This window comes from Poeciliopsis prolifica, unplaced genomic scaffold, assembly GCF_027474105.1.
Source record: "Poeciliopsis prolifica strain line A6 unplaced genomic scaffold, Auburn_PproV2 SCAFFOLD048, whole genome shotgun sequence".
In the NCBI taxonomy this organism is placed as follows: domain Eukaryota; kingdom Metazoa; phylum Chordata; class Actinopteri; order Cyprinodontiformes; family Poeciliidae; genus Poeciliopsis; species Poeciliopsis prolifica.
The window spans coordinates 4,032,369-4,060,000 of record NW_026562423.1 but is presented as its reverse complement, the minus strand read 5'-3'; the positions used below and the strand labels follow the sequence as shown (position 1 = coordinate 4,060,000).

At 38.9% G+C, this 27,632-nt stretch overlaps 1 protein-coding gene across 1 annotated transcript in view; it reads left to right on the top strand.

Annotated features, from left to right (window-relative positions):
• ca10a (carbonic anhydrase Xa) overlaps window positions 1–27,632 on the top strand; it is a 240,460-nt gene that overhangs the window by 72,847 nt on the left and 139,981 nt on the right. Inside the window, exon 3 of the mRNA XM_055057653.1 lies at window positions 23,314–23,456. Coding sequence (XP_054913628.1) covers window positions 23,314–23,456 — 143 coding nt within the window. The remainder of the gene's footprint in view (window positions 1–23,313; window positions 23,457–27,632) is intronic.

Below are 27,632 nucleotides of genomic sequence, written 5' to 3'. Positions count from 1 at the left end.
TACCTTGAAACAATGGACCACATGTGGCTCCCTATCTGTCACCACATGTGGTGTGGTGTCGCAAGTGGTGACAGACAGGATGCCACATGTGGCCCTATTTGTCGGCGTTGAGATTATAATTCACACTGACTCACAAATCATTTCTCAATAATCCTGGAAAATGAAAACATTTAGGGTAAGAATTTGTCAGAATGTGTTTAATTGGCACTCTGGGTTCTATAGTACGAGGTTGAATGTCAGTGCCCACCCCTTTAAGATCTCATTGCCTCCATCTTTAGATGACGACAAAATGAAAGTGTGCAATGTCCAAAAGACCAAATCCTTGATTTATGTATTTATTTTTTGTCAACAAGGTAATGGGTTCACTGTGCTGCTGTGCCATTTATGAAGTCAGTTCAGAAAAAGAGAAACCGTACTGACACCTTCTTGAACATATACCAGGCAGTTCTTAAAGCAAAATGTGGCCAAATACTGTGAATAAGTTACTTTCAGTTGTTTTTATGCAATACATCAATAAAAAATAAGATTCTTCATGGTATTTATGAAAAGCGTCTCCTAAACTGATCGACTACAGCAGGAAAAAGTTTGTCCTCTGTCAACCGAGGCAAGCTAAGACGGAGTCAGTGTTTTACTGCAGCAAACTCATCTCTATGCATGTATGCTGTCAGTTTTGTAGTACCGGCTGAAGAACAATTCTGATTTCATCTGGAAAACAGAGAGACATAAAATGTACCCGTACAGATTTAGCTTTGCAGAAATTATCCAAAAGTTGACCTAACTGTGGTTGACCTCATGTAGACGTTAAAGGAGGACAGAAGAAGATGACGTCTGGTTTTTAGCTGAGAGCTTTGTCGTGTCTTCCTGAGTGCGACCGGGTGGTACGCTTCCTTAGGGGAAGACTGGGAATACCTTCTGTGTCTATTCAGGATCAGCCTCAAGGGTTGCCCCCAGCCTCAGACTCACAGCATGATGCCAGTCCTTTAAGTTCTTCTCAGGACACCGGAAGGTGAGGAGCAACAGACATGTGTGTTGAGTTCTGGCTCTGCTTTCTTTCTTTTCTTTCTTCTTTTTCTTTTCTTTTCTCTTTTTAATTTTTTTTTTTTTTTTTTATCAGAGTCTATCTTCTAGAGATGCTGCAGAATGAGTAAGCTAGGAGGATAAACAAGAGTATCAAAGCCCAGATGATGCAAAAGGCTTTCCGGACAGAGATTTCCGATTAGAGTTCCACTGATGTTTCATCTGCCTGCAGCCTTGGGAACACATGACACTGCAGATAATCTGCTCAAATAGCTCACAATAATTAAAATATCCATGTGCCAACATGGATACATCACAGACAAATCTAATGCACCAGCTCCATCCTGGTAATTAGGCACCAGTAGCATAAGGAGATTTGAAGTCCATTTTAAGCTACTGCCTCCCCTCCCCCCCTTCTTCTTTATTTTGTTAATGAGAAAAGCAGATGTGCTGTACATGTGCTTCAGATAACAAAACGCTCCTAATCCTTAGTAAAGGAGGCCTTTCTTCAACTCACTTCAGGCAAAATGACTTAGCCTGCCAGGCTAGATGCATTACATAAAGACGTGAAACACTCCTTTCAGTTCTAAGTCACAGTTGGTTCTAATTAGGACCAGTCATGTCGGATAAAGCCTTGCTGCTGTTTGTTACCATCCCATACTGTATGATTTCACTCAATAGTCCCTGGAGGTGAGTCGAGAACAGATTTAATTTGTATGGAACAAATGAAGTTGTAGACTGTTTATTGTTGTGGGAGAATCGCAGGGCGTGAGACAGGAAAACCCAACCTGGCTATTTTGTGTATTTAATATTGAGTGATGATATTATGAGGGAGATGTTGTTACTACCAGGGGCAGAAAATGCCTGGCAGGACGTGTAATGAGCGAACAATTTAGACAGTTTGGGGAAAACGGTTCGAATCACTTATGAACACGGCTGTGAAACCACAACGCTACTTGATAGAAGAGAACCAGAGATACGCAGACACGTGGGGCAGTGCATACTATAAACTCGACTCGCATAAACTGGTCTAAATTTGGTTATTTTCCATCATAATTAAGATTCTTATTGCAATCTTTTTAGGTCAAATCTCAGACAAAGTATTTTTGTTATTTTATTTTTTTTTTACGTTTTCTCAAACAACTCAATACTTTACAATGTCATTCCATTTATTTCTTTGGAAAATATTCTATTCTGAAGTTCAAAACTATATTATTATATTATCTGTACAATGGCGTTTTATCATTGACTATCAGAGTAGACTGAAAAAGCTCACTTCATATACTGTATATGTTGTTGGAGTGTGTCTATGCTTTATGTCTGCTGCACCCGCTGACGTAACAGTGTTTTCTCTCACAATCTAGGCGTTCTTCATTGTACACAATTATGTTTGCAATGGAAGAGAGACTGTACTGGCTGCTGGTTCTTCCTATCAGACCGTGACAATATTTGGTTTAGGGAGCGCTGTTGAGAGAGCTGTTCAACCAGCCGATGTCTAATCATTCAACCCTAATCTACTGATATAAGCGACTGTTCTACTCCTCTAAAGAAAAAAAAAAATCAGTTTCAGTATGGAGTAGATAATTCAAAAGAAAATGAGTGTTTTAGATGACTGAATTTTACAACTAATTAAATTTCAATCATATCCATGGCTTTGATGTTCATGAAGCATTGAAATGGAACCACTGCCGATTGTTTAATGGGTCAGATCGGTTTTATGAATTGAGATACCCAGGACACTGAATCCTTTCTCTGACTTGGCTTTTACATCAGATAGTTATCTGGGCAGTAAGTTAGATCTATTTATTCCAGTGGCTCAGGCGAACCTTCTGAAATTCATATTAATAATAAATCTAGTGAAATAAACTTGATAGGATAGGAATAACTATTTCTGACAAAAGTTGTAAGAAATAGAAGTTTCAATGTCTTGGACTAGTTTTGATCCAATTTCTTGCTCTTTCACTTGCTTTCAAAACTGAAGTTATTCGTTGTCATTTACTCCAAGTGACATACTGACTGATCAAAACATCACCAAAGGAACTTGCTCCAGACATCCGACTATAGACTTTGTTGGACTTTGGCTTCTGGGATTGAGCCCTGCATCTCACATCATACTAAATTTGCAATGTATACATTATGAAATTCTATACCATCCCCACCCAGCTTGTGATTGGATCCTCTAATGATGCATTTGTTTGGGTTCTGTCTGGACCTCATAGACGCAGTCTACTGCACAAACTACATTAATATGGATGAACCAGCAAGAAAACAAAGTAAACATGGGCACATGTTGCTAGTGGTTCAGTTCAGTGTCTCAGTGTGTGCACAATGGGAGTTGTTGGTAGGTTTATTTCACCGACGGACAGAAGTAGAGTTAAAAAAGGTTTTTTCCTGTCATTTCAGTAACAGTAGAGATGATGGGTTTTATCCGTCTGAACACAATCTGGTCTTGAAATATGCAAAATAGCTGTATGAATATAAAACAAATGTGATTTTTTTCAAAACATCATTGGCTATTTTTTTTCTGTCCTTTCATGATGTAAGATTCGCAATCATCTACAGTGGATCGCTTATTTTTTTTATTATTTTATTTTTCAGTGCTTTTTCGCTCCTTTTCTATCTAATCTTAGTATTTCTGATCAATTTTATGCCTTGGTTGCAAATCAGTGGATTGACCCATCACTGTTTATTCACAAAATATGTGTCATTAATTTGTACCTAAACTGCAGCAGGATTTCAGACAGTGTATTAAATGTGAACAAAGCAGAAACCGAAGAACAAAATAACCAGCCCCACAAAATTCAGAAATTAGAGAAAAACATCCAACAAAAATATGAATGAGTGCTGAAAGAAGCAGCAAAGATTATCCGGCTCATTGATCCTTTTTATGAGGGAGGGAAGGAAATTGAAAGCGGAGTGAAAAACACTTTGATGGAACCATAAGATTTCATTTTAAATGAAAGGAGGATCCCATTTATGAGACAGAATAATCGTAGTTTCTGAAGGTTTAAGAGTAAAATTTTGGACAAACTGTGTTTCCGTAAGTGTTCAAATTAAGTTTTTTTCTTTTATAGCCCTTTAACCAGATTAACAAAAAAAAAAAAAAACAAAGATAAAAAAACACCCAAGTAAAAATATTTTAAATTGTTTACAGGCAGCGGACTGGGTCTGACGAGCCTGACGACATTTTTGTTTCACTCTGTCGATTGAATTACGCACAGATTATTTTGAAACTGATTTTGAAGGTGATTCACCACTTTACCTTGGCCTCACACATAAAATCCCAGGTAAACAAATTAAAGTCGGAGCTGTTGCTGTGACACAACCCGGGAAAGTTGGGATATGATTCATAAAACTCTCTAAATTACCCCTGACAGTGCTAAAATTAGGTGCTAAATTTTCAGGTGCGCTGAAAATCGAGAACCAAATTTGTGACTTTATCACAGATTTATCAGGTACTTCCACAGAATGACCCCTGTGGTGATGGTGATATAATAGCGTTTTTACGGTCAGACAGATTTGTAGATGTCTTAATGAAATTTGGCAGAGCTACCTTCTTCTCTTCACATATGATTTTCTTCAAAGAGCAACTAACCGTCTGCGAGGCATCTTTCTTGGGAGCTTAGCACAGGGTCTCTATTTCCAGAACTCAACCCTCCAACCAAACGGCTGGAGTAAACAACGTCGGATTTGTGTATGCGTCTACGGCGCGCGCTGCAGAGCTCGGTGTCAGTCATGAAGCGAAACATTAAAGTCATCCAGGATTTCAATTCCAACCCAGATCTGCACATCTGAACTATCTCCACTGTGCTATCAGGCTTGGAGTTGAGTCTACTTTTTAATACACATAAGGATTTTTTGTTTTGTTTTTTTTTCGCCTCTCTGTCTCAATATAGTCCTGTTTACACTGTCCATCTTTCCCCAATTCAAAAATGTGTCCCCCCCCACCAAATAACAAGAGACCCAAAACCATGTTTTTGGCTAAAATTAACATAAAGCAGGCTAAGAAATCTCAAAAATAATTCTTATCTAAATAAGTCTAAGAAAAAATGAGAAAATACATTTTGAAAATATGAAACTGTGGCACACCATCCCATTAGTAGTTGGCCTACCAAAGTTACTCCAAGAGCACATCGGCGACAGGTTGAAAATGTCTGAATAGAATCCAATAAAATATTATGGAGCCAAATTTTTAAGAATTTTGTCAGCGATGGGTCAGAAAAAGTTGTTTCTCAACAAGAACCATCTTATGTTAAGCTACAGCAAGACACATTTTAAACCGCAAGTCCTTCTCAATTTATGTATAAATGGCAAAGTTTCACACAATGTCAATATGCACCAAAATACCCAAGATATGAAAACAAGGTATATTTAACTCACACAGTTGTGGTTTGAGTTTGTAAATAATAAAATCCCTGTTCCAAAACCAATCAGGCCCTAGAAGAACACAAAAGCCTGTCTGAATAATTCTTGATTGTTCACGATATTTAAAGGAAAGTTTTCTGAGAGGACTGGCGAGACCAAAGTGGAATTTATTTAAACCAACGTCCCTCATAACATCCTGCATAATACATTCAAACATGGCGGTGGTCTTATGTTTCGGGATGCTTTGCTGCTTCAGGACCCAGAATATTTTCCAGCCATATTTTCATAACCTTGATATTCAATGCTCTTGGGTTATGCCTCTGAATACTTTAGAAAAAAAAACAAACAGAAAATTAAGGTTTTAGAGGAGCTTTGTCAAAGTCTAGACTAAAGCCCAATTGACCTTTAACAAGCTGTTCATCCACGACATTCTTGTAGTATAACTAATTTAATTTAAAACAACTTTGCAAAGAATACAGTGCCAGAATTCATTCACTGTTATTTAACGTACGGATTGGGAGCTCAGATATTAAAGGAACTTGTTTCATTCAGTGCCGTCTTAAAGAATCATTAGATGTAACAGATCATTAGTTCTTCACATGGGTACAAGTTGGCCGAAGTAGCTTTTCTTCTATTGTTGGAGTTTGTATTTTATTTATTTCATACAAAAAGTCGTTGAAGTGTGTGAAATATTTAAAAATGAATAAATAGCAAACAGAAAAATTTGTAAGGGAGGAATATGTTTCCATGGCTCTTTGTGTAAAGCTTTCTGCTGCTCACTCTCATCTTCACACCATTCGTCCTCAACCTTACGTTGAGTTGGTGGCAGCAGAGAAAAACTGTGTTCTTCTCACTACATTGCATGCATCTCATTCACACCACGAATGGTGGCGCAGCATAGGCCGGTCGTGGGAATGCTGAAGCTGCAAAAGAAAACCGCGTCCCCGTCACCGACTCTGCATCCGTTTCCAGCAAGGATCAGCGTGCCACTGTTCATAGGGAAAATCTGAAACATGCCAGGAGCTCCAGCTGCTACGCGACTCACCAAGCAGGAAGACAGCTGACATGAAAGTCCTTATTGGATTGTCCCAACCATTCAGGGAAAACGTGAGCTAGAAATAAGCCTTTGGTAGTTCTCGGATATTAAAAAAAAAAAAAAAAAAAGCTACTCCTTCCTTGACCACGTTTTAAGCTTTTGTTCAGACATTTTAAGAGAACAAAATCAGCGTAACGATCCCCTTCCCTGCCTGTTTTAGCCAGACTACAGTTACCAAATTAATGAACAGCAAAAGACTCTGTTCTCCCTCTTCTCACTCCCACGCTGCCTGAAGAGAAGGCCTCCAACACGTTGTGTACGATGTGACATGATGTAACACTCTCTCTCGACTCAGTTCATAGCTCTTTGTTGAGGTGCCTTTTTTTTCTTACTAATGGGGGTGTGCATTAGTATACTCAGGGCTCGCGCAGCATGTCTGATAACATTACTGACAAAATGTTTCATCCACAGATAAAATCTGAATGCACAGCGAGGACTGACTGTGTGGAGGCTTTATTCAGAAATCCAAATCTAATTCTCTGATTTGTAGTAAATATATATTTTTGCCCTTACCAAGTCGGGGTGCACAAAATAAAATATGCAACACCACTGCATTTACTTGTCAAGCTGACATTTAAAAATATGTTTTCTTCATTTATTTGAGTGAGAGGGCAGCGTGGTGCTTTACTTCAAATCACTTTTCATCTCAGTATCGCCAGAGAAACAATAGAGAGGAGTACAACACTGATTACCAGGTGGAGGGTCAATAGTAGAATCACCATGTATTTGGAAGACGATTAATAAAATCCCCACATCTCAAGGTGGCTGAACTGAGCCTGCCCCATTGTAATTTGTTTATTTTTTATTTTTTGCTCCTCAGTTTCCAGAAAAAAACAAAAAACAATTCTAATTGTTTTATAGCTATGACTCAACCATATCACTTTTTGCAGTAACGTTTTATTTGACAAGTTGTGAATACGACTGTCATTACGTCGTCATAAACATGGCATAACACCTGTCATGTAAGTCTTCATGAATATATATGACTATTGTCATAAAGTGTCATTCGGTAAATCATGACACTTTTTATACAAGGTTGACATTAAACAAAATGTCTTTATTGTGACAATTTGTCAGGAACCAAGAAATCATGATCTGACGTAAATTTGTTATAAAAGTATTACTGATTAAGCTTTTAAAATGATGTAGCTTTATGTTATTAAAAACTTTTGGTGGGTTTAAATGAGATTAAACAAATAATATTTGGGGAGACATCAAGTCATGCCATGTCTTTTATGATACACTATTAATATTTACTTGAAATGAGTTGTGTGATACTGTCAGTGTTCTGCTGCATCATGACCAAGTATGTCACTGTCACCGTGATGGTGATGTTTTGCTGTGTTTATAAAAGAATCAACATGTTCTGTCATTGGTCAGACAAGTAGTTTACCTGTTTTTCAATAATTATTGGTCGAAAACTTATTTTTATAGTGGGCAGCTTGCTTGTGTGGTTATTAAATTATATTTTCTATAGTTTTGAATGCCTAGGAAAATCCTACTGTCCTACTAAATTCTTGATTTTTTTTTTTTACTTTTTGAAATAAATAAAATACATTTCTAGGAAAGCGATGCCTTTGATTATGCATCTTCTGGATATCATGAAAAAGATAAGCAGGCATGCATATTTTCTCTGTCACCTTGTTTTGCTTCTAGCGAGTAACGCGGCTGCCACCTGATTTCAAAATGTCGAAGGCTCTTTACAATTCAGGAAGGACAAAAAAAAAAGTTTATTCAGCTCTGCCAATACAACTCGAGAACAATTTCCTTCGTAAGTGCCCCAGACACAGATGAAAACATGTCAAACTTTAAAGCACTAAACTTCTTGGGTCATAAAAATATGAGTTACTTTATTTTTTAAAAATACGGTTGTTGTTTGCAGTTAATAAACTTCTTTGGCTGATAAAAAAAAGAAATATTGTTTTGTTTTATTATCGTTAGAATTCCCACAACCATTGGTGTGAACATGCAGTTCATTTCTTGCAGATTTGTACAAATCTCACCAGGAATGTCAGTATTTGTGAAGGACGCTACTGTTTAAGAGCTTTAGAAGATCTGGGAATTTGGAACGAGTTGTGTGTACTCGTTTGTTTTCATATGCAACTCCTCAAGAATATCTCAAGCAAAATTTCCAGACATCTCAAGGATAAAATCAATAAGGTATTTGAAAGGCTGCACCAAAGGTTTTACCCTCCCTTTTGTATTTATCTTGGTCCATGCTGCTGAATTTCAAAGTACCTTACATTGTTTCCTATTAATGTGGAATGTCTTCAAGCAAGACTTTCACTTGTACGTATATTTTCAGTCGACATGCTGGTGTGCTTACTCAAGCGTGACATATCTCCCTGACCGTCGGGATGAGCCTCCGTGGTTGTTTTGATAATATATGCAGCTTTGCGCTCTATTTCTAATCAAAATGCAAAATGGTGCAAATTAATTTTGAGACTTTTTCTTGTTGTTGCTGTTTTTCCTATCTCAATTCAAATGCAACAGAGCAGACCACAGGCACAAATGAAAAGGACAGGCACATATCTATTCACCTTTTATGTTGTTTTCATGCACATCTTCAGTTTTCACAGTTTGTGAAAAGTGCAAAACAATAGAATTGAAAACAAAAAGGTATTTCAGCTTAGTCTTGAGAAGAAAAACGAAGTGTTCCTTGTTGCAAAACCAGGATTTTCTTATGTCTTTCGACAATATCCTGCACAAGACCTTTGGTCTGCTTTTGCAAAGAAAACACGGCGGCCATCTTTGACGGTGCACGTTATTACCTGCCAAGTTGAACTCGAAGTGGGCGTGTGACACTTTAATGTCATCCGCAGCCCAGTGCCTTAACTCTAATACTTTCCATCGCTTCATTAGCAGGGACAGCATGTATGTATCTATGTGTCTGTGAGTGGGTGTGGGGTAGAGAATAAGGAGAGAAGAGCAGCACTGATGCTGTAACTCGGCTGCCATAATGGCTCAAGCAACCCACGCAGAGGCAGACAGAGTGGAAGAAAAACCATTATTAATATTTCCCCTCTGAAATGAGCCTGAGAAGAAGTCGTCGCCTGCTGCTAGTGAAGTCCCGTCCCTCACACCCCTGCACCGTCCATTTTATTTTATCTTCTTTTACTCTTTTGGACATGAAAGCTGACACAATGATTTCTATTACTGCACTTTATCAGGCGCTTACCTGGGAGGTTAGTACCGGTAATTCTCTCTTTTTTTGGAGTTAAAATTAATTTTTTTCTTTTCAGTAAAAAGCTGATGCAAAGCTTCTGAGTGAGTAAAAAAAAAAAAAAAAAAGGAGTGGATCCATTAGCTTCACGTTGGTCAGAACCGCATCAGAAATCCACTTTGTTTTTTTTTTTTTACTATACTCTTTGCTCTTGAACTCTGATCAATGGGATTAAAATGGCAAATTTCAGTAGAAAAACCAAAATACACAGTAATTTGTATGTAAGCTAGAAAGGGAACAAACCTCGCAAAGATGCAACTGTGACAAAATTTTGCTTCTCTTCCAAGGCTCGAGAAGAGCAGAGATAGCTTCCACCTGGATTAAACACAGTGTTTAAGCCATAATTTGGTCATTTCACAGTGTTTACATTGTGAAAGTGAATTTGAATCATCTTGTAGTCAGTGGGAGATGGTAAAATTTGCAGAAATTGAATAAAGCCTGAGAACCACAGAACAAATGCCTAATTTCGTAAAAAATCTGTAAAAGATCCCCAGATGTCGCCTGTTTTGTGCCTCAGTACAAAAACTGATGACTTTATTTAGAGAAATTCTGAATCTCTTATTGCTGAAATTAAGAAAACACAGAGGGAATCAGACAGAACTCAAAAGGATGGGGAAGGGCTAAAAATAGCCTGAGAAAATCTCTCCAGTTCCTGGAAGAGAGTCTCATGCTGGACACACGACGTAATATATTTCACAAAACCTAAAAAAACATAAAATAAAATTCTCAACCTTTTAATTGCATGACAAAATTAGTTTCATTCAGGCTGTTGCCAAATTGCATTCCAGGCTTCACCCTGGCGGGTGACTCTGCCGCTTCCCCCCTCCAGGCTAACCTTAATGTAAGGATGAAGGGATTTGTTTGCTAATATCAGTCCTGTTCCTGGGTTCTCTCTCTTCCCTTTCTGAAGTGAAGCTTCATCTTGACCCCTGGAGGACTTGGACTCATTGCCACTGTGATTTTTAATCATGTTCATCCGCGTAGGCTCGGATGCTCCCCGAGTGTTGCTTAGACTGCGAGCCGGCCGGAGAGAGTAAGGCAAAGATTAGGTCCGCTCATTCTCACAGGGATTTAATGCCGCATAAACCCGCGAACTTGCTTGCCAGGACATGCCCACTGTGCAGTCAAGCAGACCACGATAAAATGTAATGACATGGACCGTCGAGTGCCCCGCTGTGATTGAAATGGAGACACAAAGCAGTGGGAAAATGGAAGAGAAACGCCAGAGCTCAGTCTTATTCTGTTCAGACTGTGACATGCCACATGGTTCGTCTACTTGTTAGAAGCCTTTGTTGTGACTCGACACCGTTATTCAAGCTCTCTTCCACAAAGAAAACAATGGCGGAAAACTTTTTAGCACATGTGTTAATGCAGATTGCTTTGCAGCAAATCTATCTGCGGAGAGCAGATTATCCCCAGGACAACTTGGCAGAGCTGTGGATTCTTTTTTATTTATTTACGTGTTTGTAATTACTGGCCCAGTTTCTGCCTGTACCTGTCTCTCTCTCCACTACTGGGGGTAAGTCTGTGAGTGCAGAACTCCTGAGGCGAGAAGTGGGTTTGGTGTTGGCCCGTAAATGAAGCCTGGCGTCTGCTGCTGCTGCAAAGGATGTGCCGGCAATTAACAGAGTTTATGACTGTTACAGATTAGGGCAAACTGCTAATGTCCAACAACACTTTTTGCTGCTCGCCTTAATAGTATTTTGCGATCCTCATTCATTCGACAGAGGATTCCATCGCTGATTGGGAGTCCTGGAGCACAGCAGCACTGACAAAATGGAGTAGAATAGTGGGACCAATAATAGTAAAAACACATTTTACTCACAGACAGCTATTGCTGTCTTCCTGAGGATGGCATGCACAATCCCTAAACTATAAAAGCTCACATAAAGAATTTGGTAACACTTTATTTGAAGGGATTTGCATAAGACTGACATGACATGAATGGTTATGACTGTTGTCATGAAGTGTCATTCGGACAATAATCACACTTTCAATGCAAAAGTGTGCTAAAGACTGCACAAAAAGTCTATCAAAACTGTCAACTTTGCATTAAAAGTGTCATTATTTACCGAATGACGCTTCATGACAACAGTCATAACCATTCACGGAGACGCCTTCATATTCCTTAGTGGTGTTATGTTGTGTTTATGATGATATTATGTCAGTCTTATGTACACTCCTTCAAATAAAATGTTACCCAGAATTTTAATAGACGGCTTTTAATGTTTAACTCTCATCCACCTACTGAGAAATAATTTGGTCATTCTTCATCTCCCTGACTCCCAATGATATTCCTACACAATTCCTGCTCCCAAACTGTCAGTAAAAGAAACAGGAAAAACAAAAACAAAACACCAGACAAATATAACCTCCTTTTGTCCAGAGTGGGTTCTCACTTCCTCTTCCTTTGCCACTCCTTCAGCTCCTACTCAACCCACCTCCAGGGACTGTGTATTTGTTATTCCTCCCCCTAGAGTAAACCCTCTGCTGGTCGCCAGCTTTTATATTCCACACCATTAAGAACTTGACAAAAAGAGTTAGCTTGAGTGGCATGTTTATTGCTCTCTGTAGTGGGTGCTGCTAATGAGGCCTTTGCACTGTGCTGGGCCAGCAGGATTAGCTCAGCATCACAGGAACAAGCCAAAACACGAGTCACTGTCACTGGCCATCTCCTTGCGTGTCCAGATTCACTCGCAAAATCAAACATCAGGCTTGTGGTACTGTGACACAGAACTGCACTGAACCTTAGATCCATTTCTCTGTAGCAAATGCAAATTGCTTTAAAGTAATTTAATCACAGCTGCAATATCTGCGGTCAAGTGGTGCCAGAAATTAAGAGAGAGAGAGAGAAAAAAGAAAATTAGCATTGTGCACGTAGTTGATGCTTTAGTAATTTGTTAACTTTGAAAGGAGATTTAGCTAAGCAGTAGTGGGACGGCACAAAGCTTTCTAAAGTAAGTCATTAATTAGTGGGGAAATAGCTGAGTACTTGGCATTAGGTTGAGAGGCCTGGTTGGCTCCGTTTACATTCTTCTATGCTTTCTATTCCATTCCATTAAAGCTGACCTGAACAAAAATGTTCTCGGCAAGTGGAATATGATGATAGAGCAGTAGCAAGTCACAAATGGAAAAAAGATGGAAAGCCCTAACCGTGGCTACAGCTTTCCTTTAATGATGTCAAAGGTCATTAACATTTAAAGTTAATGACCTTTAAATGTCATTAACTTAAAGTCAACAGGAGGATGATGAAACTGATTTCCTGGTTGATGTTCAGCAGCCCTTAAGAAATGGATTTAGGAAACGGTCACTGATTCTCGTCGGTCTGCATTAAGTTTTCAATGACAAGTTTTGTGTTTCTGGCACACAAATTAATTTAGTTTTTCTTTTCTGTTTCGACAACTGAAAGGTGCACACTTTATAATTTCACTCCCCTGCATGCAAGGTCTCGTTTTTCAGCTTCTCAACCAAATTCTGTCAAACTCAGTTATTGGCAGTTCCCACTAGAAATATCAAATAAAATTTAAAAAGTTTAAAAAAAACTTGATCCATGTAGTTATGGGGCTTAGCAAATCTAAATCAATTATTATTTTTACAAGGTTTGAGAGGCTATCAAAAACCAACCCACTAAATAAATTTCTTTGGCATCTGTATTTTATCTGATAAGGACGAGTGTCAGATTAGACATTCTGGTGATTGCTTATGCATGCTGTAAGCCATCTTACTTGTATGTCAGGTGATTGACTTTGAACTCTACAGTTATTTATACTGTCAGCCACTATTATCTGCCACATACGATAACACCAACTATGACCTTCCCACATAAAACACATTTGACAAAACAGAACATGGCGTTTCCAGTTAGTTTTACACCATTTTACTTTTCTGATGTTAATGTTTCGTTCATTTTTGCAACATCCTTTGTGTCAAAACTCATATAATGAAATATCAATAATTATTAGTTTATTAGTAGTAGTGGATCCTGGCTGGATCTGACATCAATCCAGATGGGAACACTCCCCTCCACTCCTTGTTGGGGATCTTGACGCATGTCAAGAATGAAAGATTTTCATTTTTGGCTTAAGCACCTAATACAATAATGAAGTTAATGTATAATGTATAATAAAACATAAATGCCTTGTTAAGTACTTGGTGAGTTAACTAAAGTGTTACTCTTTTACCATCGCATTGATGTTATGTAAAATGAGGGGAAATAAGTTCTGCCTCCCTTAATGACATATTTCAGCAAATGTTCTGCACCAGCTTCCTGTCCAGAGCCTTTACATTTAAGCATATGTCCTTCTGTTCAGAGACGCACCAGAATGCCTATAAAATGGCCCCCCAGTGACTCAACACGATGGAGCCCACTGCGCCGTTTCAAATTGAGAGCTCGCTGACTGTGACATTGCCTTTTTAATGTCGTTCTTAGACATTCATTATCATTAAGATGTTGCTTTCCATACCTGCTTAAGTAAGCATTTATCCCAAAGCTGTTAGATCCCCTGTACCTCAGACTTGCTCTCTCTCTCCTACTGTGGGACAATTTGCAACCCAGCTTTGCATCAGCAGTTACAAAAGGATGCTCTTTATCTCATACTTTTCCCAGCATGTCCAAAAAAAAAAAATGCTGTACACAATCAAGTTTTTTGATGGATGGGCATAGAGTATGTGTGTAAAACTTGTATATAGATTATGTATAGATTCACTAGAAATACTTATTCTTGGAAATACTTGGTTGGGCATGAATTACTGCATTGACATATGATGATCATGCACTGTGACATGGAGGTGACTAACTTCTGGCACCGCTAAGGTGTGATGGATGACCGGGTTGCTGCACTGTTAGGTCCGGTGTCTGTCGTCTTCCTCTACAGGACTCAGGTCAGGTCAGTTTGCTGGCCAGTCGATCATAGTAACATCATGGTAACTGAACCAGCTTTTGGTACCGATGGCAGTGTGAGCAGGTCCCAGTTACAGACAAAATATGAAACATGCAACTCCACGAATCTGGTCAGAAGAGGGAAGGAGGTAAGCGCTCTAACTTACTGGATCAAGACAATTATCAGTGTGTGGAAGCTTCAGTCTGGACTTCTCTAAGTAATGTGGATTCTCCAATCCTTCTTCAGATTCTGGGACCTTGACTTCCAAATAAAATGCTAACATTTTCCATTCATATCTGAAAAGAAAAAAATTGCACTACTGAGCAAAAACCCACTTCCTGAAACGAGTGACAGAAGCATCTTGAACTTTCTCACAATATTTTGACATTTTTAGGTCATTTTTGTGGATGTTGGTTATGGTTTGAGCTAAAATGTAAGTTGAGTTTAGGTTGATGTTTGGGATATTATCTGTTAATGGTTGCAAGATCAGTTACTCGTAGGGTTGTGTGAATGGATAGAGATAATTAAAGATTGGTGTAAACGTGTTTGTTTGTGTGTATGCATGTCTGTGTGTTTGAATACCTGCAATCCTCCTTCAAATTTCTAACCCACATCTAGTGAACAAAGTAAAGATATTTTGCTCATGCTCTCTTTGCATTTGTGTAATGACATGCATATCTCTGCAGTCTCCAAAATCCATTTCCATGTTAATCTCATTTGCATCAATTGGAAACAGGATGAGTTTGGTTTTTATTTTAGTGTCCGCCGATTTCTGATCTTAATGTACTTTTCAAGTTGCCTAATGCTATTCGAGCGGCTATAGAGTTTCGCCTGCATACAATATGTAAGATGCTTACTTGTGGAAGTAATTAATGTTAGGTTTAATTGCCCACCACATGTCTCCTTCTACTGGAATCCCCCAGGATCCCTTTTGTACAACCCCAAAGTCTAATTAGGCCACATGGGTCACACAGACATGGCAGTCTTATAATTAGTCTCCAAACATGGCCTCACACACACAGGGAAGTCAAGGTCCACCTTCTATAGTTGCACACTCTTACAATGTTGTTTTGTGAAGGACATCCATTCAGTTGCAATCGGTGAAGACAGTGGAGTTTGCTACTTTACAGATGTTGCAAATTGAAATGGCTGCCCTTTTCGAGCAAAGCCCAGCTACTCTGGTCCAAGAAGAGACAAGACTACAAACATGAAATATTCAAAGACCGGGAACACCAAAGACCAAGACAAGATAATCCATAACCATATAAAAAAATGATACAACCAAAGATAAAATGTTGCAACAAAGTCAATGACCTAAGTGTACATGTAATGTTTTGCAGCTACTGTAGTACATCACTGTTCAAGTTGGGACTAAAAAGTCCCTCTTGTTTCAAGGAAGCAAGAAGAGAAAATTGAAGCGAAATACGTGAAGACAAACATGACCAAAGGACAAGACTGAAGATGAGTTAACCAATTTTCAAGTTGGAAAAAATACAACCACTGCAGACAAAGTATTTTGAGTTCCCTGTGTGTATTGTAGAGCATAACCTATGACACTGAATTTGATGATAAGTAATTACACAGAAAATGGTTCCTGAACTGTCGGCTGAAGTCTTCCATGTGGAATTTCTGACTTTTTGTGTTCATCTAAGCTCCATGTTTTAAATAATACAACATTGGAAGGGTTTTTTTCCTCCTCTGTCGTTGTGTCCTTGAGGAAGACACTTTACCCACCTTACCTCCTGATGGTGGTCAGAGGGCACAGAGGCAGGGCAGCCTCACTTCTGTCATCCTGCCCCACGGCAGCTGTGGCTGCTATCCAGTAGCTTGCTACCGTCAGCGTGGGATTGTGGGCTTAGATGGGCAAGTGACTGAATGGAGAATGAAGCACTGTGGTGTCTTCTGGACTTGATAAAGTACTATACAAGCACAAGCATTTACCATTTACCATAACAGTGGAAGCTGATCACTTTGGCACCTTTGGTAGATTTGATTGATTTGTGCCATCTGCCACAGGCCGTTTCACATTTGCTATCAGGTATGAAGGTTTTGTACTGACTTTGAAAACCAAAAACTTTGTGTAATTTTCTTTGATCTCTATAGTTTTCTGCAAAAGATATGTGCAGAAAACACATATCTTTTATAATAAGTCATATAATCATATGTGATTATATTTATTAATATAGAATAAATATCTATCAGCAAAATGGAGCTGACTGTGAAAATCTTAATCTATTCCACACATTTGCAAAAGAGGCAACTGGTCCAAAAAAGAATCAGAACTACAGTGAGTGTAAAAAAAAAAAAGTGTATGACTAACTTCACAGTTCATGAAAATTCTTAATACTTGAGGATATAAAGCAAATATTTGTCTGTGGGTACAAAGTAAAACAAAATGGAAGTAGGAATAGATGAAAAGGCAACACGTCTTAACAAAATGGGGACTGTTTGAAGAAACATGGCCCTCAAAACATCCGAACCGGGCCGTGGCCGAGATGGAGCCATTCTGTTGCGCTGGACTGGAAATTTCACTTGGAAAATGATATGTGGCACCTTATGAGAGAAATTGACCGAGAACCTTGTTCTGCATTGATTCTTGATCCATCCACAATGTTTTTTGATTCACAAAATCAAAATTGGTTAAAGAATACAGATGGATTCACACTGCCCAGGAAGCAAAAGTAAATAAATAAATAAATAAATCCTCCCACCGTCAATTGCCCTTTTCTCATGCACATTATAAATCAGCTCGGTGTGACACCTCCAAAAGGCCACACCATATATCCCTGTCCGGATTTACTGCGTGCCAATAAGAAATGGAAGTGGCTCCAACACTTGTGAGGAGCTCTAAGTGAAATATATCTGTATCAATTCTGGAGGAGGAGATTATTGACAGAGCAGCTTTTGCCTTTTACAGCAGTGAGTGATATCCCTTGCCGCCGTTGCTGCATTCAGGAATCTATCAACAGCTAATAATTATGTGTACATTTACCAAAGGGGGCGCGGGTATAATAGATCGATTCACACACAATCCTATTCCCATTCTGCACATGGATTTCCTGTCATTTTCATGAAGGATTCTGCTTCAGAAGACTGCTCTCTCTCTCTCTCTTTTTTCTCTCTCCCTCCTTGTTCTCCCAAGCACCATTCCTGATGAATAATGTTGAGCTCTAATTCATTAATGCTTTTTAATAAATCATGACCCGAAGCATGTTAATGTTTTTTCATTTTGTCTTGCTGCATTTGCCTCTGTGAAATAGCTGGCGATTGTTCATACATGACAGAACTGCTGAGGCTGCTGATGACGAGTCCTCCGTCTGATGTTTGCACATCACAGTTTGCTAGTGGCATGTTTGTGTATTAGCAGCAGACATATGAATGTATAAACCTGTACATCGCTATTAAATCATTCGAACTGTTTTAAGGAGTTAAACCTAAATAGTTCCTAGATTCCAGCTAGATTTTTGCTTGCGTGCAAAAATCGAGTAATTAATGTCAATTATATTTAGGACTAAAAAAAAAACAACTGTGAAATTAATCACTAATAAAGTCGTCTAAATGCAAAACCTTTTGAAAACTATCACCGAGCTGAAGCAGAAAATTATGACTATCGTTAAAATCTGGTGTTTAGAAACATTACGGTTTTGCTAAAGAGATCTGATGAGACAGACATGAACTTAAATATTTACTCTATGATGTTTAAAATTCAATAATACCATGATGACAACACCTTTTCTAAATATTTCGTACAATTACAATTTGACCCAGCCTGTCACAATCTACTTAACACATCAAATTTTCTGAACCTGAACCTCTGAGTGCAAATATAAGGTGATTCAGTTGCTCTGCGCTTGAATAAACTTTACAGATATCTAGAGGTTGATTTTAGTCTCACATTTAAACCTTAACGTGATGAATTAAGTTGCATGGAAACTGTGATCCGAACTGATTAGTTTGGGATATCCGCTTGAATTTGGCAACACTATTCAAAGTCTTACACATTTACCTCCATAATGTCAATTTGTTCCAATAATCTACTCAATGAGCCAATGTTGACCTTTTAAGGTGCTACTTTAGAGTTGAACTGTCTAGTAAAGTGTAACGTTGGTGTTTTGTTTTTTTTGCTCTTTTAGGAATTTACAACTTGCAACTTTAATCCTGAAAGTTATGAACTGGGATTACTCTCATTAATTACTGGGCCAAACACCACAAAGGACTGATTTTAGGGTGGTGGACATTACTATTTTTTTTTTTTTTTTACAAAACATTCCAATTAAATTTCAACTCAAATTCAACTATCTGTGAGTCATGTTTTCTGAAAAGCTATGAACAGTTTGACAAAATCACAATCAGCACTTTACAGCAATCACTTTGGCACTAAATGCCACATGAAAACACAATTCAAGTGTGTCACTTGAGTGAGTTTGGATAAATAATAAATAAGCCTCCGGCAAACATGTAATAAGCTTTGAAAGGTCGACGCTAATTAACATGTAGTTTAAAAAGGTCAGCTTGTGACGTTATTATTGAAAAAGAAACAAAATATTCAGCGATGTTTTCTTGCTTCCATAAACTTAACTGAACTGTGTTCTGGTACTTTATTTGCAGTAATAAAATAATCGCACCATAAGTGCTCCAGGTAAATGCTGTTCGACCCTGACATTTGATCAGTAAATATGGCAAATATTCAAAATAAGTTAAAACACAGTTTATCTACAATATTGAATTATCTACTTGTAGTGGATTTCAAACTGCTAGTAAAATGACAGATTTTTATGACATATAAACTAGTCCATTATAATTTTTTATTTCAAATGTCAACTCTTTTTTTTTTCTTGCCTTGTAAGGTATTATGCCAAGCAAGTCAACTGAAAAAAAATGATAGAGGGAGCAACAGAAAAAGAAGTGAGGGCAATACGTCTTTTTACCTTAGAAGATTCAGCAATAAGATATACTGAAAATATAAAATGTTCAAGACAAATTCTTTGCTTCAAATGCAATAAGTGATTTGCTCCCCCCCCCAAAAAAAAATAAAAATAAAAACTAAAAAACATTTTCAGTATCGAAATAAAGATCAAGAAATCTATGTTAGAGAAGCTGCAGCTTTTGTCCACCAAGCTCTAAAATAATGACTCATCCTCTTCTCATGAAAGAGAAAGTTCAAGATCCCTTCGAAGCTCTCAACAATCTTTAACTTTAGGTTACAGATGAACAAAAGCAAACAAAATCATTTTAGAACAGGCATTTTGATTTCGTCACTCCAAAACTTTTATTTTAGGCCCATGCACATTTATGCAACCAGCATTTATAGCCCCCCCTTACAGATTTGCTTGTTTTTTGTTTTGTTTTTTTCTGTTGTATAACACAGGATCCATGTTATATATTAAAGGTGTTTTATAAAAAAGTTGAAATTCTTTATACCACTGTATTTTTTGCATCACAGAAAGACAATATGTATGAATTTGACAAAGACCTGTTCTTGGTCTTTGCCAATGTTTAGTATTTGGAGAAAAGGCCATTAAATGTGCATCCGCCCCTAGCTTCCCGCTAGGTGTTCGCAGAGGGAGAAATGAATACGCCGGCACTTCACTTCTCTTGACTCCATGCTTTTATCTGAACAGGGAGCTGGTGTTTTTCCTCTGCAGAGCTTGCCGACGAGCGCGCCAAACAAACACAGCGGCTCAGAATCTGGAGGACTTGTTGACTTCGTGAGCCTTTAGTTCTAAATTCACGCTGCGCTGTGTCAGATTGCCTCTGATTCATTGCGTATTTGCATATTTTGAAATTATCTCTTCTTTTGTTGGAACTCTCAGAGGAATTTGCATTCCAGTGAGTCATCTCAGTCTTATTATTATGTCTTTCTAAAGTGGGGGGGGATACACTTGAGGGGCCGCAGTAGAAGCTGCAGCTGAAATCTGTGTTTCGCAGTAGTTCATGTTGATGTGGATCGGATTCTTTCTGCCTGAAACACGATGGAATCCTTCGTCCTGGTGGCCAAGTCTTACATAAGGGAATTACAGCCTGTCTGTCACTCCACCGAGGCTGGCATTCACTTACAAAACGAGCCTGTTTTCCTGACTTTACACTGTACATTTTAGCCGATTATAGTGTTTTCTACAAAAACTTCCACTTTGACATCCACCACCACCTCTTTTCTTTTGGGAATCATTGTGCTCTTAAAGAATTAAGAATTAAAGAATGAAGTTATTCTTTGCCTAATGTCTGGCTTGTGTGATTCTACAGTCCTGTGGTTTAAGAGCCACAGAGTCACAATCCGTAGCTGGCAAGAAAAATCCCACTTTCTGATGATCGACTGTGGTTTCACAGCAGAATCACTTCCTAAACATGTAACAGAGACATTCGTCCAACAACGAATGTAAAGAAATTTCTGCCTTAGCTCATTTGTTTCCCCATTAACAGTCAAAGAGAGGAGATTAGGGATGAAGGACAGATGGATGCGTTCATTGCTAGAAAAACACATCAATCTTTAGTAAATGTTAAGCCTTGTCAATTAGATCAGTGCTGTTACATGATATTTTTATTTCTAGAAAACTTTTATAATCTTTAGACATTCAATGGCTAAATCAAATGTCGGTAACTGAAAAAATACAGCTAAACGACGCAAACCCAAAAGAACATTTAGAAGATTTTTGTCTTCAGCAGCTGACAACGTGTGAACCCAGTTCTACATGATCTGTATGTCGTCTATTGGAACAGGATCTTAGCTTAAGTCATCAAAATATTTTCAATAAATTAATTATAGATACTATAGAGACAGTTGGCTGATGAAATCTGCTTTTTCTTTGTCACGTCTCCCTCTAGCCAGTTCATGTCCGGTTCGGTTCTACCACAGCTGAACCAAAGTAGAATGATCATGTTGTCAGGCAGGAAACGGAGCGTCTCACAGTCGGACACTAAAACGAGAACTCACCAAACATGGAGGACGCCTTGTTGACACACATGACTCAATTAACAGCACTTTACAAAATTTAGCAGGTTAATAGTTGACTTGGATGCTATATTATGCAACATTGCAGCACAGAGAATGTCGAGACACGAGAAGGCGCTATATGGGGCTCACATATCTTCAGCTCCCAATAATGGGTCCCCATTTAGTGCTTGACCTAAAAATATACTTTATTTCTAGAACTGTATGCGTAACAGCAGTTTTTTGTATAGATGTTAATAAAGTTCACCTAGTTATTATTGAAAATAGACACCAGTCCTCCGTCACACTGCACTGACAAGTGGATGGAGAGGGAGATGGATTACTACACCACTTGTTTTGCTTTTAAATCGCAATAGCACACAGCAGGCTGAAATGACTGACTTCCTACACAATCCTATTTGTGCTTCATTCTCACAAACAAAGGGAAATAAGATCTTAGTTAATGCAAAATCTAGTTTTCAAATGAAATTTTGTAAAGATTAAATAAAGTTATCCTAACCAAACTGCATTTTTGTGAAATAATGTATTACTCCACCCCCGCCTTCTTAATTATTAAATTAGCAGTGATTAGCAGTGATCAACCACATTTTGTGTGCATGAGTTTCAAGAGCCCTGCCTTAGGCTGCATCCTGCCAGGATGAAATTAGTTGGGTTCAAAAACACAAAGTAGGTTTAAATTAAAACACTCCCTGCTTCTTTCTAAATAAAAGCAAAGCTGGTTAAGAAATATCGTCTTATCTCTGTCTCATTGTGGTTACGATGCCCTTCCTAAAGCTCTCGGATTTCATTGAAAGTCAGAGGCAGCGCTCATTGGCAAAACGACTTAAACAAGAGTATGGATGAAAGCAAATAGCACATAAAAAAAAAAGTTAATTCAGGCTGTCTTTTGTAGGTTCTGATTAGTAGAACCTGTCACTGTTAGTGTTCAATTTTTTTTTTTTTTACATTTCTTTCACAAAGTGTTAAATTGTGGATTATGTGCCAAGGATTTGAATCACTTACCCTCTGTTTTATGACACTGTATCTCTGTGCGGCTACCTGACCAAAAATAATTTAGAATTATAACGAAGAAGAAAAGAATGAAGTGGTTGTTACATCTAGCGTTTACCCAACAAGTCATAAAAAAAAAAAAAAAAATTGACTGACAATCATGCTAACAAAGCTTGGTTTTGCAACTAAAATTTTAGAAATGATTGAAAGACCACCAAGTTCACTACTGAATAGCTCAGGAAGAAAATAATGTTTTTTTTTATTGGCGTATTAAGAAAGGAGATGGCGTGGCATAACCTTTAACGGGGAGCTCATGCTGAAAAATGCTCACACTGAATTAAAGCAACAGTGGGCCAAAATTATGGCCCGTTACAATAGTATAGTTGTAAAACAAATTACTGCACAGATTCAATTGAGATTTTTCCTGTCAACGGTGGAACCAACAGTCAGGATGTTAGTAGATAATTGATTTTTCACAAATCGTAGGTTAGGCTGGATAGCTTTTTTTCCTCTTTAGTAAGTTATTCCACAACTGCTAATCAATGTCTATTTTTTTTTGTACTGCTAAGCTAAAGTATAAAGGGAAAACTGCTTAAATACTTTACAGCGATGCATACATTGAGCTTTTAAAGACTATGATATTGATCAGAATGTCCGCATGTGCCAGCGAACGTGGTATTGTTAAAAATGATACCCAAGGATTCAGGTCCTGTTTTGATCAACTGTTGCAAGCATGAATTTGTCTCTGACTCCCTCAAGCATTCACGTTGTTGTAAATCTGTTTGTGTTGCAGTGCCGTCCTTCTGGGGATTGGTAAACTCGGCCTGGAACCTGTGCTCTGTCGGGAAGAGGCAATCGCCAGTCAACATAGAAACCAGCCACATGATCTTCGACCCCTTCCTCACCCCCATAAAGCTGAACACAGGCGGACGCAAGGTAAACGCGCGGACGCAAAGCCGGGCGTTATCTCCGCTGTCCGTTTGATGAATGCGTTGCCTCCTGCAGCCAGTTGCTCTGTTGTTATTCGTCCTCTCGGACGCGGCGCTCTGCTGTTCTCTGGCCATTGGTGTCGGTTGCCGTTTCACAAGCCATTGTAGTTTGATCAGTTGCGAGGCCCTGATTGATGATCTCGGCTTCTGTTTGTGCTGGCAGACAATCTGAGCTATTTGAGCAAACAGCACTCCCTTTGGAGATAAAGTGCAACACAATTCACCTATTTAAGAGCAGACAGTAGTCGCGCTCCGGTTGAAGAAAAGCTTAAAGTTGATCCTGAGGGCTTTGCAGATAAAATCCTGCAGCCTAACAGCAGATTAGTTGAGAATAGTGCACATTATTTCCTCCTGTATGGTGACACTCCAAAGACAGAAATCTGTTCCATCGTAGGCCATATGACAGCAGCTAATTGGGGAGCCTCCACAGATGGGCTGCCTTCAAAAGTGCACACTTGCATGCTGAGATTAATGCTTCGAGTGGGTTATGTTTGTATTCCAGCACAAGCTTGGCCCTGAGCAACAATGGAATGCATAGCACACATTGCAGATAGCCACCCGTGGCACATTGCAGCTGTAAGTTCGCATCTCTGACACAGATGTGATGCCCTGTTAGAAAAATATTGCTCTTTGTTGGTCACTGTCACCAGATTCATGTTCCAGCTGAAGGTCATCTGTAAAATATTAATGTGGGTTGTAATAAGCTTCTTGCACATGATGGCTTATTAAGTATCTCTTTTATGGAGGAGGCATGTCAGTTGAATTACAGTTTCACCACAAATAACTCGAAACCTTATTATTTACTGTTATCCTGTGGTGCTAAATCAAAGTATCCTTCTAGAACAACAGCTTACTGTAACGCCCGCACATACAGATAAAGGCCAAACATCTCAACCTATCTGCAGGAAAGGTTTCCTTCATTTTAGAAAGCCAGTTTTGGACCGTGTCGTCCTTCCTATTTTCCTTTATCTCCCCCCCACCTCCATTCCCTGCAGTGGCCTAAATGTAATCTGTTGTGTCTCCATCTCTCTGAGCACCTGAGCTGTCAGCCGGCGAACACGAAGCCGGCTTCACCTTGTCAGTGCTGATTCATCTCCGCTCTGTCTCTGGCTGTTTGGCAGCCAGTCAGCCTTGGCCAAACACGCTGCGGAGACCGGTAAAGAGCTTCCGCTCAGGTTCGCGGTGGCTCAGCTCGCCACTTCGACACAGGGAGGGCTTAAACCCTCTTTTTTTGCTCCAGGGAAGAAGCCGAGGGAAAGATTAACCCTCCCCAGCCCCTTTTTTCCCCCCATCATCCGCCAATACGCAACACAATCATGAACACGGCTCAGGGAAGATGAACACTGCTCTTAATGGATTTCTGTGCCGCTCCGTATTATGGCTAATGAACAGTTAAAGGGAATTAAATTGACCCCAAAGAGAAATTTTAATTAACGACATGGAGATACGCGAGACTCCGTGCGACGGATTGAAGAAATCACAGTTATTAAAAAGGCACTATTAATTGAATATTTACTCTGCCATAGATGAGCTGCAATTACTTGAAGAGATTTTAATAAATTTAATCACTCTGAAGCCTCATTGGTGGGAAAGACAAGTTTGGTCCTTTTGAACCGTGGAGTGATTCCATTGAATCTTCATGGCAGTGAAACCAGATCAAGGTTTTGCCCTTTTCCCTCCAAATGCAAAGACTGTCCTTACAGAGGGACAATCTCCAGGTTTCTCTAGAGCACAGAAAGGAGTCTGATCCACCTTTAACTGTCACAACTCCATGTTCAGTCAGGCAGGGTCATGCCTTTATTCTCTCTGTGCATTTACTTTCCCTATGCCTGTCTTGTTTAACACATTGTTTTGCTGCCTTGATCAGCCAGATGAGTATATCTCACCAGCAGACAGTTTGATCCGATGCCTCCCTGCACTATCGTCAGCCACGAGTCTGAATGATTACAGGTACTGTCAGGTTTAACAGCAAACAGCGGGCTCTTTAAAAAGAAGAAAACAGCTGCAGTGTTGAACCGAGGCTCTTGTGTTTTCGCTTCTTGTCAAGATCACCAGAAGCCGGCTAATTGGTTGCTGGAGCGCCGTCTGTCATGACTCTAATATCCTGAGTTTGATGGCATGTTTGATACGGCGAGACTGAGGTCAGAGATTGTTGTCAGGTTTGTTCCTTGTTGTTTCAACACTTCCGGAGTGATTTCTGAAACGTGCTTGGCTGCTGCATGCCCTGTAATCTCATCTTTTTTGCCAAACACGAACAGCAGAGCGCATGAAACATCTTATGCTGTTCATAGTTTGGATGGAAAGAATAAAACTTACACCGGTTTTGCCGACGCAGTGTATAAAATGAGCTTTTTTCAGAACGTGTAAGTATCATAAATTCATTGAGGTCGTTGATTCACTGCATGAGGTTCACACACCCATGTGAAAACAATGTGAAAACAAATTTTTACCACACAGTGAAATATGGGCATTATTTTGAAGAAGGTGGAAGAAGGCCTTAGTTTGAAATCTAATGGTGGAAATCTTATTGCTTATTTAAATTGCACAAAGTTCTTCAAATGTCCTGTGAGAAAATATATTTGTCCATAACAACTGGAACTTTCAAGCTCTAGCAAGTCATTTTCGCACTTTACCATCTACCAAAAGAGTTTCATCAGAGTAAACCACACGTGTCAAACTCCAGTCCTCAAAGGCTGCTGTCCTGCAGTTTTTAGTTGTGCCATAGGTACAAAACACTGGAATGAAATGTCTTCATCACCTGCTCCTTGTGTAGATCAGTTCTCCAGAGCCTTTCTATGCTTCGTTTTGCTAGCCCTAGTGCAGCACTCATAACTTCGTTCTATTTGTTCAAGCTGAAAGTGGAAAACTACTCTAGATCAGATACGTTGAACCTTGCAACTGTCCATAACCTCAAAAACCTTTGATTTCAAGAGCCTTTTTAAGATTCTTTACAACACTGAAGAAGTAGAAGTGTGCAGTAATGAAGCCTTTGTTTGTATTTGACATGACATGACTGCAGCCTCACTGCTGAAGCTCTTCTGTGAAAACATGACACTATCAATACATTTTCACTCATTTATTATCCAAAACCAATGGATAATAAGACTCTTCAGTGGCTTGTGCAAGTCACCCTGGGGTAACTACACAACTTAACCGCTGCATGACTCGACTCATAAACAGGCTAAAAACACTCACTGAGCTGTATTCATGGTTAAAATCCATTTCTTTTAGAGACCTTCTTTAAAAATTCTATTCCATTAATTCAAATGTTGTCAAAGATTTGTTTAGACTGGGTGTTACCTGATTTCTTTTGTGACAAATGATGTTTTTGCTTACTCTTCCTTATGCTCTGTCAGCCCTGCTTTGTCAGCCCTGCCTGTAAAGCAACATAAATATGACTGTCCCTGCAGCTTCTGAAATTGTCCTCCGGTTAAAAAAAAAAAAAAAAAAAAAATTACTGTCAAAATACTTGTCAAAGTTGAAAGGGATGGAAGATACGGACAACCCCCCCTTAGGTACTGTTGGCAGTTCAGAGATAAAAATCAGTCCTGCAAAGCTTTGGCGTGGAGATAAGCTTGAATGTCAAAGAGCATCTCCCCAGGTTATACCACCCACAGCTGAGCTAAAATAATTTGTTTTCCATTTTGCACAGAACCCAACACCTGTGCTTCATCTCATTCAAACGGTTTTATTTATTCCCCTTTGCCTGCGTGAGTCGCTGAATATGTTAGCAGGCTGAATACTTCCTGATTTTCTGTTGCAGTTCAGAAAGAAGTTAAAATCTGTGAGAACTATAATGAGGAAAAACAGAAAAGGGTGGGGCATATTTCACTCATTTTGTACCAGTTAACACCAAACTGTTGTACCATGCCAGTGAAATTATTTATCAGATTGCAATTATAACAAATAAGCAACTTCTTCCTAGTTGGATTTTTAGAAGAACTTTTAGGATTTTTAGTCTTTAACTAGTCGATTTAGGATGACTAAATATTATTTGCATAGGGATTCTCAAATTACATCCCATTAGTTCTTTAGGCTGACCAGCTATCAACCATCATCAGCATAAAGTCTTTTTTTATTTTTTAATCATTATTTTTATTATTATTCCAGCTTCGTATAATAC